Source organism: Gavialis gangeticus, unplaced genomic scaffold, assembly GCF_001723915.1.
Source record: "Gavialis gangeticus isolate Ggan-Ray unplaced genomic scaffold, GavGan_comp1, whole genome shotgun sequence".
In the NCBI taxonomy this organism is placed as follows: Eukaryota; Metazoa; Chordata; order Crocodylia; family Gavialidae; genus Gavialis; species Gavialis gangeticus.
This window is the reverse complement of record NW_017729022.1, coordinates 51,118,000-51,139,439: the sequence shown is the minus strand read 5'-3', so window position 1 is coordinate 51,139,439 and position 21,440 is coordinate 51,118,000. Positions and strand designations below refer to the sequence as shown.

General features: G+C 41.0%; 1 protein-coding gene across 3 annotated transcripts in view; it reads right to left on the bottom strand.

The window, feature by feature from the left end:
* GUCY2C (guanylate cyclase 2C) overlaps positions 1-21,440 on the bottom strand; it is an 84,094-nt gene that overhangs the window by 11,618 nt on the left and 51,036 nt on the right. For all 3 annotated transcript variants that reach the window (XM_019514908.1, XM_019514907.1, XM_019514909.1), the window contains 10 exons: positions 20,859-20,964; positions 19,789-19,851; positions 19,091-19,162; positions 17,699-17,803; positions 16,576-16,662; positions 12,599-12,731; positions 10,607-10,744; positions 6,524-6,612; positions 5,305-5,396; positions 1,687-1,845 (listed from right to left, as the gene is read on the bottom strand). In XM_019514908.1, the coding sequence (XP_019370453.1) occupies positions 1,687-1,845; positions 5,305-5,396; positions 6,524-6,612; positions 10,607-10,744; positions 12,599-12,731; positions 16,576-16,662; positions 17,699-17,803; positions 19,091-19,162; positions 19,789-19,851; positions 20,859-20,964 (1,044 nt within the window). The remainder of the gene's footprint in view (positions 1-1,686; positions 1,846-5,304; positions 5,397-6,523; positions 6,613-10,606; positions 10,745-12,598; positions 12,732-16,575; positions 16,663-17,698; positions 17,804-19,090; positions 19,163-19,788; positions 19,852-20,858; positions 20,965-21,440) is intronic.

The following is a 21,440-nucleotide window of genomic DNA, read 5'->3' as shown; positions in this document are numbered from 1 at the left end:
CAAAAAACCCACAAAAGTACAAACATGGCCTTCCCTCCATCTGAGGATTGGATATAATCTTTGCAAATGCTTTTGATAGCTTCCCTCAACCCACTAACTTAACCTCAATTTTGTCTTATCTATGCAAAGCACAGACAACTAGCACTCAGCCACACCCCAGCTTCCAACAGGCAAATCTTACTTTTCTTTCTACTTTGCCAGTCACAAAACTGTAAGAATCCTTAATGTCACAATCAGTCTAATTCACCACACAACTTCCTCCATAAGTGCAGCAGCAGTCAGTAACCCCATTTCCTTAATCTCTTGCAAGTCATCTATAAACCACAGTGGTCTAATAAGAAGGGGAAACTGCAGAAAAAATGCTTAGGCAATATAGTCCTAATAGCTGTTAATAAAAAAAAAATCCAAATGAGCAAAGTTTCACCTGGCCATTAATGTTATGTCTATGGGAAAAACATCATTTTCAACTAGTCCTTTAGAACAAAAACCCTGAAGGGACAAAAGCGTCCCAACTAAGAAAATTGTCAGTAACTATAAAGACAAGGAATCTCTAATTATCAGAAAGGTCCGTGGCCTGAATTTTATGGCGTGTCTAAAAGGTGAAAACATAAATCATAGGTAATGAAAAAATGAAAAGGGCTAAATTATACCCATATTCACCTGCTTATCAATGACAGAATAAGTTGATCCATTGTCTCTGACTTGACTCTATGGAGGCAAATGCTATGAAGTGTTATCATTTAGTCTATGAAGCAATCATTTAGTCTATCATTTAGTCTTGATAGTCTGTGAGTGTGAAGCCTCCCACAATGAGTAAGATCCATAACTGGGCCTCACAATTAATGTTCAGTAGGTCTGGGCAAAGCTTTGGTCCCTGATTTGATTCAGCAGAGATTCAGCCTGATTCAGTGGCTGAATCTCTGAATCCGAATCAAATCAAAGTACCCTTTAAGCTCTCCGAATTGAATTGGAACCCTCTGAGTCGATTCAGAGAAATTCAGAAAGAATCGGCAATTCGGACATAGACACAGCTTTAAATAATTTTTCTACGTACCTCTAGGTAGCAGGCGGCTCGTGAACACTGCGATGCTGGGGCGCATGGAGTGTCCCACAGAAGCACGGGGCGGTCCCCAGAGCGTTCGGCAGCAGACCTGGAAGTGGACCAAAAGCACTTCTAGCCCACATCCGCATCCACTGGGGAGTGCACAGGGGGGCCCCCCTGCGCCCCCCTAGCTAGACGACCGGTACCTCCTGGGTCTGGGGAGGCACCCAGGGTCCCCCCGCAGCCAAGCTTGGGGATGTAGGGGGCCCCCCTGTGTGCTCCTGGGCAGACCCGGGAGTGGACCAGAAGTACTTCCAGTCCACTTCCAGGTTTGCCACCAAGCACATGGAGGGCCCCTGCACTCCTGTGGGATGCTCCATGTGCCCCAGCATCGCAGCTTTCACAAGCCATGCTGGTACCTCGAGGTATGTAGAAAGAACTTTTAAAGCTGTGTCTATGTCCAAATCGCTGATTCTCCAGATCGGCATCGAATCTTCAGATTCGGATTCAGCCGAATCAAATCAGGGACAGCGATCCGAATCAACAAATTGAATGACTGTCCCTGATTCAGGCTGAATCCAAATCTAATAGGGCCTGCTTTGCACACCCGTAATGTTTAGTATCCACCCCTGGTCAGCACTCACCCTGGGAGCAGCATGAAGTTAAGCTTATCTGCTCTATCCCGCTCTGCCTTGTACAGCTCTGTTCTCTCCTCCACCAAGTGCTCCAGGTTCCGAGAGTATAGCTGTAGGCGCCGGATTAAAGTATCCATGTAGCTTTCATTGGTCTGGCTATGGTAGTTACTGGAAACAGCGGAGGGGAAAAGATGGAGATAAAGACAAAAATAAATAATGGAAGATTATTTCAGCCTCTAGTTCCCAAAGTCTCCCAATTACTAGTTACTCTTTACTAGTAAAGAGTTTATGTTCAGTCTTGAAGGCCTGTAGCCCATATTAGTCCCCCACATTTGTAATTTCCCAGCAACCCCAAAAGACTTGATCTTGCTAATGTAATCAATTCCAGGTCACCCAAAATAACATGAAACACAAATGTATGCTGGGAAAGAGTAACTCAACTAGCCAGATTCCTAAGAGGGAGGGACAGCTGATAGGAGGCACAATTAGATATATTTGACATTGACTATAAAATTAAAAACGCCAGAACAATTTGCAAATGTTTGATGGCATCAACAGAGCAATAACAAGGCCCTGGGTCAGATTCGTTCATTGGATTCCACTGGTGCAACCAAACCTGGAGCCTCCTATCAGATGAATGGCAGCCAAGAGCAGAGTTGCAGTAGCACAAAGCAGTGATAGCCCTGTTTCACTGCAGGCTGAGTAGATGGGCTCAGACTGTCTGAAAGATTCTGGCATTCAGATTCGTAAAAGAGTTCTGGCTAGATTTTACAGTTGCCTTTCTTCCATCAAAACGTCTATTTATGATGACTGTGAAACCACCTCTGGCCTTCCTCAGGATGACCTCCCCTTTGGTGAAGCTGCCTCCAGTTGCAGAATATGTGATCTCTGCTCCCCCATGTCTGTGGAGGTGAATGTAGTCCTCCTTCTGCACTGCTCTGGTTTGACCTCATCTGGAACATTGTGCTCCACTTCAGATACCACGTTATCAGAAAAAATAAAGCTGGAGGTGAGCAGCAGAAATTGATCAGGGAGCAAATGGGATTGATTTGTAGGAAGAATAAAAAGAGGGTAACAGTTTACCATGGGAAGTGTCTGAAAGCCCACTTTTTATTTAATTTAGCTTTTTAAATGTCCCAAAACACTAAACAGTGGAACAGTTAGGAACAGTTGTACACTCGCCAGGTGAAAGGGCAGAATGTTCAAGTAGGATTGTTTACATCACCAAATTTAATGATTGTATAAACCATGTAAGCTGAGTCCTCTAACTACAGAGAGAAAGTAGGATAGATTTGCATCTCATAGACTAACCAGAGTGTGTGTGTGTGTGTGTGTGTGTGTGTGTGTGTGGGTGTGTGTGTGTGTGTGTGTGTGTGTGTGTGTGTGTGTATTCACAGTCCTCCCATAGATCCTTTTCAAAATCCTAGATCTGCCCATGGTTTTCCAGGTAAAAAGAAATTAGAAGCTTAATTAATATGCTAGGGGCCTAGGTCTGTATTATTTAGTTTAAGATCAAAGCAAAAACAAATATAATTTTATTTGAACATGTATTAATTTGCCATATCATACATTATGTATTAAAAAATACAGCAAACTAAGCAAAAATAATCAAAAGATTATTTTCATTAGTTTTTCATTATTTTCATTATTTCATTAGTCCTTTAGTCATTAAAGGTACATCTTTCAGATTCATAAAACAAAATCAAGCCTTCTTGAGCATCCACACAGTGCATCCAATGTTTGATGTACATTTTTTGCATACCAGAGTTAATGTTTTTAGCTGGAATTAAAAACAGTCTGCAGGGCTATGAAATAGGAGCTGTATTACCAGGAGCAGCTAACAAACAGCACAATTGCAGAAGAAAGAATAGCTTGATTAGTGGAACATTAAAACTATTAAAAAGGGGAGAGTTGTTAACACCTGTGCAATGAAGAGCTTACAAGGAATCAGACAGATTATAATGAGTCATAAAGTCACATGACCACCCCACTGCTGCCTGACTAGAAATACTGCTGCCACTGCCAGGAAATTAATTTTAAACTTCAGCTGGACAACAACTGGCATAGGGATACCACTACACCTTCCCTAGATCCCCCCTATATGTGTGTATACACACACACACACGTACGTACACACACACACGTACGTACACACACACTCTTTGTATAGTTTATAAAGTGTAAATCTACTCTGCCTTCTACTTGTCTTCAGACTAACATGGCTAACTATGTACCTCTAACTACCTAAACCTTTGGTAACCTGACCCTTTCAAATAACCTCAGTTTGGTGTTATCTATACCCATATCAGTTATCAGCTCAAGCCACCTAAATCTGTCATCATCTCATGCTCAAATCCATTCACTTGAGCATCATGAGCCATTATCTGACACTTGAGTAGTCTCACCACTTAATTATTTTGGTGATTTGAGTCTCTAAGGCTAGGGATAGGCATTACACATAAAGTGATTTAAGTGATCAGAAACTGGTTTAAACCTGTGACAAAACAGATGTTCAGTGAACATAAACCAGTTTGAAAATGGCTGAAACCAGTTTGAGATAAACCTGGTTGAATGTTGTATCAGACTTAATATATTTGGGTCAAACCGATTTATACAATGTCTATCCCAGACCCCTTCCTCATTTAAGTTAAATCAGAGTCCTCCAACATCCCAGATGCTTTGCAACTTTGGGCAGGGCTCTGCTCTCTGCTCCAGCCCAGCAGGGCTGACCCCACCCCTCTGCTCCCTAGCTGGAGCTCCATCTACCTGGTTTTCTCCTGCTCCCCTGCCCCTCACTTCTCCCTGCTCAAGCAGGGATTCCCCTCTCCCGCCTGCCTCAATAGACATCTCTCAGCATTAGCTAGCACACCACATGCTGGCTACAGTCCGTGCTGTGGGAGATGGGACAAAGGCAGACAGGACAGTGTTGGCTTAGGGCTTTTTGGAGCTAATCAACAGGTAGCTGGTAATGCCCCTCCATTCCTTCCTTGGAAAATGTTGTTAATGAGAGAGGCTGTTGTTTTGTTTGATGGGTTGATAAATGCTAACAACTCCCTGTGTAACTCCCTGCTGTGCAACTCAATCCTGTTATCAACAATGAGGGGGAGGGAACCCCTCCCTAACCAGAAGGTCCTTCCAGGGCCTAGCCATGCCCCTGCTCTAGTCAGCATGTGGAAGGGAAGGGAGGGCTGCTCTAGCACCCCCCTCACCCAGCTTCTAGCCTGAGCCACTGCATGCACGTGCCTGCATTTCTTCAGTCCAGAGGGGATGTCTTTATGGTTACAAACCATTTTAGCTTAGCCAGGTTAGACTAACCTGCAAAGATTGAATTAATTCAGGCTCAGGCTCACTCTTTTTGAATGTGTGTCACTAGCCTAATTAACTCGTATGGCACTTTTAAAAGTTGGGTTCTCATGATCATCTCTCTTGCTCACTTGAGCTTGTTCTCTCTCATACGCACACACATACACACTCCTTTTTCTCAAAGGACGAGAGTTCCAGTAAACAAATCATTTTCCGACTGACTAAGCCATTCTGGCATTTACAGGCATACTGTATTTATAATCATCAAGTTTCCACGTGCTGTGAGTCCAGAACATTTTACAGAACAGAGACTGTGGTGCTTACCTGAATATTTTCGCCAGACTGCTCTCAATTTTCTTGAAGTCAGGTCTTTTCTCTGAGTCTTCCTCCCAGCAACTTTTTACAAGCATATATACCTGAGAATGTACAGTTCAAGGGAAACTCAAATGAGCAACTGGCAGAGACGGTAATGGCAATGAACGGCAAAAGCAACCATCTGTTCACTAGTCAATATAGGATTCCTTGCCCATCTCTTTTGTTCAGTAACCCATTAACATATGTGACTGATTATTCTTATAAGACTTTCATTACTCATATCTTACAGCAACAGTCATTTCATGTTTGCCAGTGATCATTGGACAGCTAGTACTGATGTTCAGATAATACTGATGCTCAGCACTAACAAGCAGCATACGCTAAATTTGAAACTAATGTCTATAAAAGACAGGGAAGCAAAAGATTCCAGGCCTCCAATGGGTGATGAATTGTAATTATGTATTGGGTATTTATCTGGGGGGGGTGTTAATCAATTTTCTGATTATCAAAAGATGTGCCACTACAAATAGACAATGCTGCTGTTTACAAATATTGTCAAAAGAAAATGGTAGCCTTTTCCAAATTGCTGAGTATCCTTTCAACATTACTTGACTTGCAAATAGGATTTGCCACTCTGTACCAGTTGCTTGATTCATCCAATCCAGTGGTGATCACCACATAGGATCACACTATTAATCCACTCAGCCCAATTACACCACCTACAGAAATAACTTTTAGCTGCCATTTCAGACAATAAAAATACCCTCCCCATGATGCAACTGACCACATGCAACAGACTGTTTTATACATACACACGTTTCAGTTTTATTTTAAGGGATCTCTTTTGTGCCATACAGCCCATAAAAAATTAAAACTGTTTTTAAAAATTCTGAAAAACAGAAAAAATATCTTATATGCTTATTCTTTTTTCAAGGATCAGTAAACGCCTCCCATTACACATCCTGTTACTCCATAAAGAACCACCCCGTAATACATGGGTTAGGTGGTAAAAGTCACCAGATGCAGAATAAAGAGACACTGTGCTGCTTGAATGAGAGAATTGCATTGAATTACATTTTTGTTGCACTGATATTTATGAAATATCTTTCCATCCCATGAGGCCAGGCCATTGGATCATACCATGTGTTCCACTTTCATCCTCCCAGTCTGGCTTGGCTGGAAATTTTTCCTCTCTACAGTAAAGTATTTTCCTTTACTTTACACTTACTTCTAGCTCCCTTTCTCCTGCTGTTTCTAGGAATAGGTCTGGTCGGAAGGGTTTCCTTCCTTTGCCGCTCTCCACTCTGTAAAGTTTCTCTAATGCAGAAAAAAAATGTATATGTAAACAATAAAGCATAAGAGTGAGTGCATTTCAGGGTGGATACAGTAGGCTTAGATGGTGATATAAACAGAAAAAAGGCCTGAAGCTAGAGCCTGGATCAGGACAAACACTGGCAAAAAATAATGGTGGCCTTCCTTTGAGATGGATCTGAACTTCAGGGTATTTCTAATTATAAGGCACACAGCTAAAACAGAGGAACTTGAAGGCAACTGGGAAATGAAAGAAACAGAAATGGATAGGTGTATTTATTAGTAATGACAGACATCAATGTGACATTGTCCCATGTGAATGTTAGGCATTATTAGTGCCTTTCTCAGCATGTGGTATAAGCATGGTAAAAAGAGTATGAAAGCCCATTAGGATATTATATGCTGATTTGCAGAAGTACAGAGCACTCACAAATTACCATAAAATTAATAGGAGTACAGATGCTCACTCCCATTAAAAATCAGACTTTTAACATACATATATATATATCCATAATTTTAAAATATAGTAATTTCTTGGCTCATCACCCATAATCATGAATATACTGTCCCACCTATCAGAGTGCTCTATCCTCTGAACATGTCAGAATTCAAGCCATATTTGCCAAACTCAGTTATATTGTGCCATTGACATGTCTCCTCCCTGACAAAAATTAATCTAATGCCAGCCTACCCATGAAAATGCCTTCTGCAGAAAACATCATATATAATTCTGTGCATAAAACAGGGAATTTTTGCCTGCTATTAGTAAAACTATACATCGATCTTCTCTCACTGTTTCTCAGATATTTATAGAGTACCAGTCATCATGGTATCTAGTTGTAGTTCAGAGGCAGATGGTGCCTCAAGCATAATTCAACATTTCTTAAATAAGTTAGGTTTGCCCTCTCTTTCTTTCTTCATAACTAATGAGTTAGTCCAAATAAACAAAAAGTAACTAATGGTCCTTAAAGCCTTCCTAATGGTAAAATAGAGCCTGCTGATTACAGAACCATACTATAGAAGAATGGTGTCCAACTTTCTGGACCTGTGGGCCAGATAAGTGGGTCAGGGGTGGCACATGACCTGGGTCCTATGTGGGGTCTGTGTGTGGGGTCAATCCATAGGTACCATCCAGCACACCTGGATTCAGATGCATGTACTGGCCCAACCATGCACTGGCCACATTATTTGGCAGCAGGAGAGTGGCAATTGACACTGCCACTCCTCCCCCATTGCCAAATTTCCAGACTTGTGGAGAGCCTTACAGGCCGGACCTGGCCTGCAAGCCACAGGTTGAGCACCATTGCTATAGAAACCTAGCCCCTTGGTTGCCTATATGTAGGCCAGAGTTATTAAACCAAATTGTGAAATCAGGAACAATAACAAAACCAGTAAACCTACCAGTATAACCTGAACATACTTTGTGTTGACTGGGAAAAGCTCCATGGAGTGTACATGCAGTTGCTGTACTGGAGGGAAGATGTGTCATTGTACTTAAAGGATGACCGCCAGATTAAAAGTGTCACTTGGTGAACCTAGAATAAGCAAACAGGCTACAGACCCAAGGGGGTATTGTGTTAGTCCACTCATATGGGACAAGGTCTGTCAGCTAACTGGTGGCAAGAAGATCATGGGCTCCCTCTTCACCCATTTTGGAGATTTTCTTTTGCCACTAGTGATATTACACATGCAAATTACTTCCAACTACTGAAACTATAACTGCTCCCTGTACAAGGTAAAGAAGGGAGGTTATTTGTTCCTCCTCTCTCCCCATCACATGCTCACAGAGAGCTGGGCACTGTCTGTCACAGTATACTTTTGCAAGGAAAGTATACTGCTATAAAGATGATCATTACGCTAAAAACAGTACAGTTAGCAAATGATCAGTTTTCTTCTAATTAAGTAGAACTCTGTAAATGTCTGACAACTGGAGAAAATTTGTTGGTTGATTTTAGGCAAACAGAAACCCCAAACTAAATCTGACATGTTTTCCCTCCACGTGAGCCTTTTCAGATCTCTGTTTGTATTAATAAGATGGCAACCAGATGGGATGAATAAACATACATTTTAGCTACTTTCAAATGGGAGGGAGCTATTATGCTGTCACTCCTACATCTGCATAATCTGGTAGCAATACAAGTAAGCTAAATTACCCTAACTTTGCAGCTGTATGAAGCAGAGTTAAAAAGTTGGAGAGAGAGAATCATGCAGATGCAAGAGTTGCAAAGTAACAGCTTGTATTAATATCCTTTGATAGCAATATAATTGTTATGCCTGTTTATATCCTGAGAGGCTATGTTTTCCATTCTTGGAATATTGCAGGGTTGGCAATGTACAGTGCCAACTTACCCTGGAAGTTCTTCTGAAATGCTAAGAGAAGGAAAAAGCTAGAAGGCAGTCTGTTGCATTGCATGCTAAAACAAACACAGGGAGGGGGTGGCAGGATGACTCAGAGGAGAAAGAGGTGCCTGCACTTGTTGGTAACCTGTAATTAGGAAAATCCCATATTCTGACATGCTGGTGGCAATCCTAACTTGTGATGATGGATGGATTCTGGTATCGCAGCATTACTGGATTTATATCACCTGAACAAAATGTGTTCATTTCCAGAACTGCAAAACAATCTTGGTTTCCCAATAAAAAAAACTTCTAAATACTTGGCATCATAGGTAGGTTTTTAGGGAAAGAAGGCTTCAATGATTAAAGACCAATAATGAACCAACTTAATACAGTTACTGTATTTGCCTAAAAGCTCCAAGTAGTCTTTTATAAACCAGGCAGTCAGAGACTAATGACCCATGTTTATAAGATAAGGCAGAAATAAACTGTTCAAAAATCAGAAGAAAACTGGACTACGGGGTAAATTTTTCAGGAACAGCAAAGTGACTTAGGAATCTAAATCCCATTTATACTCAGTGGAATTTAGACTCCTAAGTCCTTTAGGCATTTGAAATTTTCACTCTAAATTTGTAATGCTTTTGAAATCCCAGAAGAATTTATGGCAGTCCATGTTAATTAGTTTTACAGACTTACCACTTGTATGCATATTCAAATAGCGTTCTACCTGCTTCACTAACACATTTTCAAAAGGTTTAATCATACCTACGTGGTCTGGGACCGAACATCTTCCAGATAATCAGACTCTATAACTCCTCGCTTGCTTCACTAGTTAGATGAGGTATGGATTCAACTCATAAGGCATAAGGTAACATTCACCCAGGAACCCTGAAACCTCACTGAACAAACTTCCTAAAATTTCACAAAAACCAATGTTGAGTTTGTCCCTGTAAGGCACAGTTTCACCCTCTAAAACAGTGAGCAATTTTGTTCAAATGTACTTAATCTTGTTCTTGAAGTAAGGAGGGAAATCCTCCAAGATATCCAATTATATTTCTGATCCAAGGAAACCAGGATCTAACAGGCTGTCTGGGCCTTGGAACAGTACCACAAAACATGAATCCCTGTACAGAAAATATGTGAAGGAGGATTAGCAGAGGAGAACACTTTTTTATCCTGCAGCACCAGAAGTTAGAGTTATGAATTTCCAAAGGGAATAAGCCTGACTAGCCCAACACACTCCTCTATCATGCTGCTGGGTTTCCTTTGCTGTTTCATGACAGTGTTGTTTTTGGTTTTGATGTTTGCTATTACTATATTATGATACTCTACACAAATCCCAGACAAAGATAGGCCCTTCTGGGCTTTTCACTGGTACATTAAGTCTATAAAGTATTGTAGAGCATTGGCTCATGTAACACTGCAAGGAGGAAAAAAGGAAATTTGATACAATCTTAATTTTAAAAAATGGCAGTAATGGCTCTCACAAGATGTTACTTCTTTTTGGCACATCATTCATTGCCCAGCAAGAGAAGAAGCAGATGAAGCACCAAATGTAAACAATGGTTTCACTAAAAGGTGTAGAAAAAACAACAATTACTGCCACCGTACCCTCATCTGAATGGTTACAGTGAAAGGCAGGACTGGGTTTTTAGTCTCTCACCTTTAAAGTCCTGGCAGTAGCCAGTGTAGAATGTCTCCCTGCGCAGGATGATCTCTTGCGCGATGATTCCATAGCTGTACACATCACCTTTCTGAGACACATTGGCTTTGCGGAGGTGTTCAGGAGCTGTCCACAAATCTGAGCAGCCAAACAAGAAAGATACAGAGAGAGGGAGTATGACAAGAAACAGATTGCATGACCTTCTTTGGAACCACATCTGCCCCAGTAGTATCCTGGTTTTCCCTTTTACTCTTTTCATCTCTCAGCCCCATCTTGACATTTTTTCGTTATTTCTTTAGCTGTTGTCCAGAAGGGCTGACTTCAATACACCTCTTTCTACTTCTAAAAGAGGTGCTCTACTTCAAACACAGATTTGGGGGCTAGATACAGAGTGACATTGTATGGTCTGTTTTATGTATGAGGTCATCATAACTGTCCTTGCTGCCCTCAAAATCTATGAAACTATAAAAATAATCCCCAAATGTTTTGAAGTTGACATAACAGCATTTTGTTATACACTCTAACAATAATCCATATGTGTCTCTTGCAAACTGATCACCATTGTATCTAGACCTAGTGATGTTGTGAACTTGTGGTACCTTGTCACGGCACACTAAAGTTGTATCTTAACATTGTTAAGCAGAATCATAACATGCAGCAACATCAGAGTCAGAATGCAATCATCATAAACATGAAGACACAGGACTAGAAGGGACTTTCTAGGTCACTGAATCCAGTTCCCTGCTATCATAATTACAATATGTAATCCAGTAATCCACCTTCACCAGTTTACTGCTCTTGAGATGCACTACCTTTGCCTCTAAAAATAAAGTCCAAAGCCCAACAATTCTCAGTCTGCTTGAACAGCATTTACTCTTGAGTGACTAAAGAAGATAAATGTACTACTAATATAAAAATTGAAATAACTAGAAATAAGACATATGTAGAATGAGGGAAACCTAAGAGGAATGAGTAAAATCTTTACCCTTTCAATACCCTTTTCCTAACCACTAATTTTCCATTGCTATTACTGGAGATGTTTGTGTCTGAATATAAGAATTTTCTCTCCCCATTCTAGCCCCATGTTTTCCTCAACGTATGTATCTCAGGGATGACACTGTGCTGTGTTTATGTCATCTCAGCTGCTTACTATATGAATGATTCAGGTATCACAACTTCACTCCAAGTTCAGTTTGGAGAAGAAAGATAGATGAGGAGAGAGGAATGCTTATTTATACCAAAATTTCTCTTGGGGATTGGCGGACACAGGGCAGAAAAACAATTATCATAATCTGATTAATGCTAGGAGAACAAAAATTGCTGTAATTCTACCTAAGGACTAGAATGACTATGAATAGTTCTTGCTAGAAAATTTTTAAGGAATGTGAAGTGTTGTGTGTTAATGTTTAAGTTATATCATGGCAAATGGCAGGATACTATGAAAATTCATGCAGTCACACCACTTAGGATCAATGATAATATAATGATGTACCTATACTCCTTTCTGTCTCTCCTACAGGAGAGAGTGAGAGCCTCTTATTTACAGCTCCTGTCATCTGAACAACCTTCCTTCAGTTCACCCTCCTTTGGACTCTTTCTGTCTTTTCAAATTTCAGTTTAAAACACACTTTTCTTTCCTCTCTTGCTTATATTACTTAATTGCTTTCTCTGTCTACTATTACTTGTCTTTGTGATTACACTATGTAGCTCAGCATAGTGTTTTCAGACACATTTTGTATGGAAGTTGCTATACAAAATAAAGTTATACAGAATGTCATGCATTCACTTCTCTGTACTCCATATACTTGATGCATAATAGATCACAGGATATCATGTAGCTTTTCAGAGTAAACATTAACAAGGATCAGCAGACTAAAAAATGTAACTTTCTATAACATTACTATACTAGAGATCCAATGAATTTGTATAGAAGAATTCTGTGGCTGGGAGGGCACAGGAAGAGGTGTCATTTTTAATACTAGTTTTGCATACCTTTTTTTGGAGGCAGAATGGAATTGCAGCCAAAATCAGTGATCTTTACCACCATGCGGCTGTCCACTACACAGTTGGTTGACTTAAGACGGCCATGAACCTCAGTTTTGCTTGAATGCAGATAGGACATTCCCTGTTATTGATGAGCGCAAGGGGTAAGAGGAGGGAAAGAAGAAAATTTTAATGACTGCTGCCAGAATTAGTAAGAATTTGAAAGTTCAACACAAGATCCAGTTATTTAAGTCTTTCAAAAGTCTTCATTAGCATAGTATCTCCACACATCAAAATGATCAATCTATTTTACCCTCACCCAGTCCAGGAATAATAATAATAATAATTCCAGGAGTATTATTTAGCATTATTATTATTATTATTATTATTATTATTATTATTATTATTATTATTATTAGAATAATTCCAGAAGTATTATTTTCCAAAGTCCTACTAACTGCCAGTTGGAACTTGGCAACCAAACCAGGGCTCTGAAATTCCAACACAGTTCCAGCTTCTTTAGAGTTAATCAGACGATTGTTTTTCCTCTTGATTAACTCTCTATGATGCTGCCATGTGCTTCTTGGTAGCTTCCCACCAATGATTAGGAGAGTTTAGAAACTTGTTTCCGCTCAGGGAAGTTTATTTCATTTGCAATTTGCAACCACTGTTTTTATGATGTTTTTAGCAAAGTGACGGTTTGTATGAATATTTCACAACCTTGAAAAATACATCCCATATGTTTATTTATTTATTTAGAATGCATGAAGTTGCCTTTGCTAAAGGAAAAATCTGTCTGGGAAATCTGTATCCTTTTTGCAGACATCCACTCGCTAGAATGCCCCACAGTCAAAAACACCTAAGCAGGTCTGTTTCTGCACAGAAAAGAGCAGGCAAATGTCAATGCCAAGATTACTGGCTGGCATTCTATCCCATGAATTATGCAGGAGGTCAGTTTACATGATGAAAAGATGGCCTTTCTGATCTTGATATCTATGAATCTCTCTATACTAGTCAATGCTTTGTACCTGAAGGTCCAGCTCCCTTGCCATGCAGGTTATGGTCCGAGCCAGTTGAACTGTTTTACACTCAGGCTCTCTCCACTCACTATGTTTCACACACACAGCCTGTAATTTGCACTCTCTTACTCATCACTTCTGAATCTGGCCCACTTAGCCTGAAACAAGTCAAATAAGTCATAACATTGATGTCAAAGGGCCAGAAGAGAGTAGTGTAACAGGAAAAGCAGCTACTAGGTAGCAAAAGTTAAAACAGTGGGTGGAGGACTTTAACTTATACTTATTTACATCCTCCTTTCAGTTGTTTATGCTGCTATACCTCTGTCTTCTGGTCTCTTGGTATGCAAAGTGCTGAAAACATGTACACTGAAGAGGCCGGAAGAAAGGGTACATTATACCAGTTTAGATTCCCCCTGAATGTGGCCCCTTTTCCCTAAGCACACACATCCAAATGTCATCCTCTCAAGGGCCAGATGATAATTAAACTTTACAGTGGATTACAGAGGTTGTATGATTATGATCACTGCAAGTAATCTGTTGTCTTTTGTGAAGAAACCTGCCAGGATCTGTGTGAGAGAGCTAAGATAAGTTGGGTTTGAAGCAGAGCAGAGGTAGGCTTGAACCCCAAGGACTTTCTGAGGGACTTAAGCATCCCCAGAAAATGGTTGGATCTGGTTACATGTATGTGCATTTATCATACTCAAATCTCTGGAGACTCAGCTCATACCACCCAAAGTAAAAAGCCTACTAAAACAGGCCTAGTTTGCCACCTTCAGGACCTTCTTCCTACTACTGTCCTTCTCTCATCCCCCTGCTGCCACCAGACAAGGAGTAAACCCAGTAAGACAGAAACCCTCCCTCAACTCCTGACTCCTATAAGATGATTCTGTGGTACTCTAGTCTACTTGTGTCTGAGCCCCCTGGTCTGTACCCTGAGAAGACTGAGTCTTACTGGTGCATCTAAGAAGGCTCACTCTCCCTTCAGTTACTGGGGACCCATGCTTGGAAGTGGGGAGTCTGTCAGCCCTAAATGGGATCACAACTGCCCAAGTGAGTTAGGAATACAAGTCCCATTGACTTTTGGCTAGGTTTGTGCTCCTAAATTACTAATTCACAAAGCACATACTTCAGCTTTGACACTGAAGAAGCCCTTTCAACAAAGACATCTTTCTGATATAATACAAATATATTTCATTCACTTGTACAATTTCCTGCAGTTGCTCTCTTATTTGAGAAACATCAACCTTGCAACAGCAATGGTGCCCTCATGACCAGAAGGCTCAATTGCTGTAATTCCTTCTTTGCATGGCTTGCTTGTGTCACACAGAGCCGGTTCTATGCTGCTCCAGGTGACACCCACCAGACTTATCATAAGAAAGCAAGAACAGTGGGTGATGAGCAGATGGTGCTGGCTCAGAGAGCCCTCTAGGCTTGCCTTGCCTCCTCCTTTTGAGCAGCAGTCAGGGGTACTGAAGTTGGGGTGCACAGGATCTAGAGATGGACAGTAGGGTTACAGGAAGTGGGTGCTGGGTTACTGAACTGCAAGGAGAAGGAATTGGGTCTGAGGAGTGTTGGGGACTGATAGCTGGGTGTTGGGGTACAGGGGAATGGGAGGTGGAAGGCAGGGAACTTAGAGGTAAATACTGAGCAGGAGCTCTTCAGGTATAAGGAAGGGACTGTAGTGGAGGTACTTGACAGGTAGTAATGATAGAAGTTTGTATAGTACTCACTAAGCCATTCAGCCTCCTTATGCCAAGTTCCAGGCATAATTACAAATCACTATATATTCTTGAATTTAGAACACTCCTCATAAAAAGCTTGTCTGAATCATCTCTATTAATATGGTTAAAATAATCTGAGGTGCTATTTCACAGAAAGGGTCCTTGGAACCTTTCTTTCTGGGCTTCATGTAATGTTTACAGATGGAACAATGTCTGCCAATCATTTGTGAAATCTTTGTTCAACTCAATGGGAATTCTGTAAGCATTTTACTTTGTTTGTGTATGTATAATCTCATTAGTTTGGGCACTGTACTCAGGGCCAACCTTTAGCCAGTTGATCAGTATCTGTGCAGGAGACCTGTGAAGCTCAATGGAAAGTGTTAAAAAAAACCTTATTAGAACCTTTAAGAAGAAGGAGGAGGAGTTCACAACTGTTGTTTCAAATAACACTTCATGCTGAATGTTAACTGAATGTGAAATTCTCATTAACCTGGCCACCAAACTGTGACAATTTGGATTAAGGAGATTTTAATAAAGAGTGAGATTTTCAGTATCTCATTGAAACAGACACAGAAGAATCATTCATCACAAAGACCAGGTCTGAACTGAGGCAAGTAGGGAAATGGAAGAACTAGCAAAAAGAAACACCAGGAATGGGACCAGGAAATCGATGGAGCACAAGGGAAGTGGAAGCCATGGATTATCTAATTGTGTGTGTGAAATTCTTGGGTCCATTTTTGTTTCAAACTAAACCCAGGCACATTACATTTAAACCAAAACTTTCCATGCCCCCCATCCCCATCCTTCCCCTTCCAAAATGGAAATGCATATTAAACATTACTTAAAATTTCAGGCAGCTCCTGTGAAAAATGAATTTCCCATTCTAAACCTTCACTGCCTGAAATGGCTATCCCTACTGAGTGAGTTTTACCATTCTTTCAAATGTTAACTAAACTATTCATTACAAAAAAATCTTAGGGGTTCTTTGGTACAAGAATGTGTGATTCCACCATTGAGAAAAAAAATTCGGGTTTTCCTATTCAAAGTCACACTGTGCTGAATCAGCAGCAGAACTTGAAATGGAACCTAAGACTCCAGTCTCCCAGGGCCTACTAGCCACTAAGCAACACCTGATCAAGAGAATACATCCTAGGAGTCATGACTTGTCCCTATCCACTATATAAGATTGCATAAGTTTAATATAAAGACAGACTTACTACTGCTTCAGTATCACCAAACCGCTTACCTTAGCAATGTCATACATGACAGAGATTTTGAACTCCCAGTCCATGAAAGTGCCATCAGGGTAGGAGATCTTATCATTTAAAACATCCTGAGATGAAAAGGAGACGTAAGACATTAGTCTACAGAAAGGGAAGACCAAGTATGGGAATCCCTGCCCATCATTAATACAGTCGGAATAGTGGCACCCCTCTGTTTTACCTAAGAACTATATACACTAGGACAGAAACTAAGTGACTTGGAGGATAGAGAATGGAAAACAGCTTTAGCTTACACAGAGCTACAAACAAATGAAAGCCCTCTGTGCAGCTACAGTGGTTCCTAGTGGCAGAATTGAAACTCTGTGAATGTATTTTGCCCCTGTGAACACTCTCCAGATCCATCCAAGAATATGTGTCAATCCTGTCACCACGCCCTTTCTCCGTAGGACCAACCCAGAGCCCAAAAAAATGAATGAGGTTCTTCCACTGACTCAGGAGCTATGTACACTTATATCTGCTAAGGATTTTATTCCATCATTTCTTGCTGAATAGCACTGAAGTACAGCAGACTCAGTTAATTTGCCACTCCAAGGTAAATGCAAATAATGCTGAATTATCCTGTAGTGATCAATAATCAGGAGTTGACAATAGGGAGATGAGGTACAATGCTGGTAGGGAATCAGAACAGCAGCAAAGTAAACCATGGAGGTGAATTATGCTTGAGCAGTGGTTCCCAACCTTTTTAGACTCAAGACACCCCTGGATAGGCTTGAGGCAGCCCTCAGAAAATGCCAGATCTTCGTTTTCACTCTTGACTACAGAAAAATAATAGAGGCTGTTTTTCTGTTCCAGAAAGACCACAACTATGGATTTCTATTTGAAATCTCTGGGATTATCGTGTAAACCATCTTTGTAAACCTAACAGTGCTAACATTGTCTGGCATGCATCCCATAGCAATTTTGAAAGCATCTCAAGGCACCTTGTTGAGAATCACTGTTCTAGAAGCATACTAATGATAGTTTACTATAATATTATTGACTTCCCTTTTGCTCCCCTTATTTTTCCTGCCTTAGGAACCTGTCATGTGGCAAGTTAGCATCTCTTTTTGCAATCTAGTGAAGGGGGTAGCCTGTAAAATTATTTACCCGCAGTGAGCCTCTCTCACAGTACTCAATCACACCAAAGATCATCGCATCCATCTTCACAGTGCCGTAGAATTTGGTCAGGTTATAGTAGTCAATCTGGAGGAGCTGGACCAAAAACAGCATATATAGTAAACATGAAACCAATTGTCAGTGTAGGAACAGTGTAGGCTATGGAGGCTTGTGTGACGGGTTGCTTAATCTCAGACCCTGAGCTCTCTGTATGTCAATGTGGAAGAAGAGGGTGAGCAACTACTGCCAAGCAGCTGTTATTCCAGAGCCTTTTGGTCTTGAGAGATAAAGATGGAGGTTAACTGTTGCTGGCTGCTGTAGGTCAATTCCAGATCATGCTGTGCAGTTTCCACTATTTTCCCTTCAGTAGAACCTCACAATGTCATAGTATTGACTGGGATATTCATTATAAGTGACTGAATGTTGAAAATTGAGTATATGAAAAAACTATAAAAATGCAGTGATTCTTCATGACAGCACATATTTAGTGTATTTACTTGGACAATTTCAGTTTAGTTTTAAGTTTTTATAGCAATTCACAATGTATCTACGTATAAATGCAAAAAATGTATTTAGCAAATGTATTTTTAAGAGGTGAAGTATCAAAGCTAAATTCTTCCCTATTGCTCAACTCTAAGAAAGTCGGAAGAGATATATCTATATTGTCCAGAGCTACATTTACCTCTTAATAATAGAAAATTTAATAGCATGTTTCACTATCAAATAAATAGTATGAAGTGAAGAAAAACAATGCACCTTATTTTTAAAATGTGGGTTAGCAAGGATCTATTACATTTAATTTCAATTATCTTTAACTTACAGGCCTAAAATTCAGAATCTGAACATTTAGTGAGACCCCTTAACACAAAAAGATGAACACTCATGTTTAGGGACCTACTGAATTCACGGCAGAAGTAGGCTGCATGGCAGATCCTTTAAACTTTCAGGTTTCCCCACACACGCACACACACACGCGCGCCCACGCACACACACGCGCACACATCCCCCTCGTTGCTGATTGGCTGAGAGGATTGGGTGTCCCTGCTGCTTGCTGCTGAGTGGCTGGGAAGCAAAAACAGCCCCATATTTAAAACTGTGGTTTTTGCCTCCTTGTCAATTAGGAGCAAGTGGCGGGGCCCCTCCGCCATTGGGTGGGGAAGGAAGGGGGATGCAAGGGGGAACCTGCAAGGTTAAAGAAGCTGCCATGCAGCCAGTTTCCACTGTAAATTCAGTAGGTCCCTACTCATGTTACAGTATCTTGTGGAGTGTACACATATATACACACATGCACAAATGAGTCTGGCTGCTGCACTTGTCCGGGAATTACTTCACTAATTGGTTTCATCCAGTCTATAGTGTAGAATGTCTGCATGCAAGAATTACCTTGTTTAGTTCAATCTTTTGTTTCTCTGTGAAATTCCCATCATTGTGTTTGAAATCCTTCAAGATAACTACCTGGAAAGAGAGAAATGATGGAAGGAAATCATGGATGTAACACACCAACTATCCATCTTCCCCAGCCTAGGAGCTTCATACCATATGTTACATTTCAGAAATAAACTGCTTACTACTTTTGCCCTTTGTGCATATCTTTATTAACTAATAATTAATGCAGTTATGTTACCTTTACTTACATTATGTTACCAAGATTTACTAAGTAGACAGTAAATGCTGTACTAGGCCTGACTTGGAAAGCCTTTATTCACATGTGTAGATTTTACTTCGGCAATTATTTCAATAGTTCCACTGAAATCCATAGAACTTCTCACAGAAATATGCCTACCGTTGTCCATCTAGTCCATTTATCTACCTCTTGTCACATCAAACACTGCCTATCTGGACCAGGTCAGTGATTCACCAAGTCCAAGATTCTTCCTTTGGGAGTTGCCACTGCTAAGAGCCTGAAGAGAAAATTACCTCCTCAAGCTTTTCATAAACTCAGACGATTTTGCAAAGCTGAATGGGAATTGGGAGGTAGAAGGGGGGAATTGTTTCCTGACCTCTAAAGAGAGGTGACTGCCTTTTACAGACCTGTCTCCTTAAAGAGGGTAAGAGGAGCGCATACATTGTGGCCATCTTACTTTCTTGTCATATTTGCCTTGGCGCAGTCTCTGGGCTGTGTCGCGCCGCCTATCTTCATCAATCTGGGAGTAAAGAAGGATCATTAGCCAGCAGTTATAACATACATCCCTAGCAAACACCAGACTGCAGAGAGAAAAAGTGATCCCAATGTGTCACTGTCTACAAAGGCATTTCTCTCTGTATAGCAGCTGTGAAACTCCACAGCATGCAGTCACTGTTCATGACAATCCCAAATGCCACCCAGGCCTCATCCTCTGAGAAGCACTACTGCTGTGCCCATCAGTGTTTTATAAACAGAACAAGGATCAGCATCTTTCTGGAAAGGGACATCATTTGTACTACTAGTTATGCAGGTGCTCAAGGAAAGAAACTAGAAACCAACCTTTTAGCTAATTCATAGTCATATAAGGCCTTAAAGTTTGGAAAAAGAACTGGTCTTGCTTTATTAAATTGTGATGTTACTGGAGATTATGCTTTTTTCTTTTCTATACTTTCCATGAAAGTCTCAGGAGTCAGGACAGCAAGCAGCCTTTGGCCCCCAACTGGCCCTGACTACCAGAACAGGCCTGGTGTCAGTAGACCCCAGTTGCCTGCATGGAAATGGCTGCATGGCTGTAAGCAGCTGACCTCTCAGTATTCCTGAAGGCTATTCAAAAGGACAGATGTCTCTTTCTAGCCCTGGGATCCTAATTCCTAGTTTTCTGACTCCTGTCAGCACCTCACTCCAGCCTAGATCCTGCTTTCTGACAGCTGAATCTTTGCTCCTGTCTCCAGCCTGGACCTTTGCTTCTGGCTTATCTGTTCTTGATCCCCCCTGGTTTGTGTCTCTCATTCAGGGCCTTGACTTCTGAACTTGCCTTCTCCTGACTCCCTAAATCAAGACTCTCTAGTGTCAATCCCCAATCAGCCACATCAGGCATCCTCTGACATGAAGGTGAAAAGAAGATGAAACAGTTCTAACAGATACTTCTACCACCCTTCTCAGCAGAGTGGTCATTGTTTGTCCAGCACAAATTTTTTTCAGTGAAGAGAATCAGACTATCCACTCAGAACACCAAGTCCCTCCTACCTTCAGGCTGACTTGGCTTGTCTCATTGGTCTCCACAGGCATGATCTTGTCAGGTGGTATGTGGAACCACTTCTTCTGCCGCAGTTCATTATTTCTCCTGTACTTCCTGTGAAACAAGCACACCTGTTCGGAACATCTTGCCAAATGATGGGCACTCACTACTGAAGATTGTGAACAGGAATCTTGGAGTGCTAGAGAGTGCAAACTCCTATTTTTACCTCCTCATACGTCCAAAAAGAGGATGCTGGCCCTACAGCACCCAGCTGTGAGGCCATTGCCTGCTCCCCTTTCCCCTGGCTTGAGAAAAGTCTGAACTATCTGGCTTTAGGGCCAGAGATTTGGAAGTCAGCACAGAAAAGGAATGGCTAGCAAGGTTGTTGCCTCGTTTTTTTTCACTCCCAAACCCAGACCTGAGAATTATGAGTGAGTCTGCAGTATATAACACAGTTTTTCTCCTCTGTGTTTCTAAACTTGCTCTGCTGAAGTTCCAAGAGACAGATGTAGATCAGAGGATCTGCTGGAAAGAAGCTGGTTGCACAAATGAGTTGTGTTAACCAGCAAAAGCAAGAAGCTGGGGGTGGG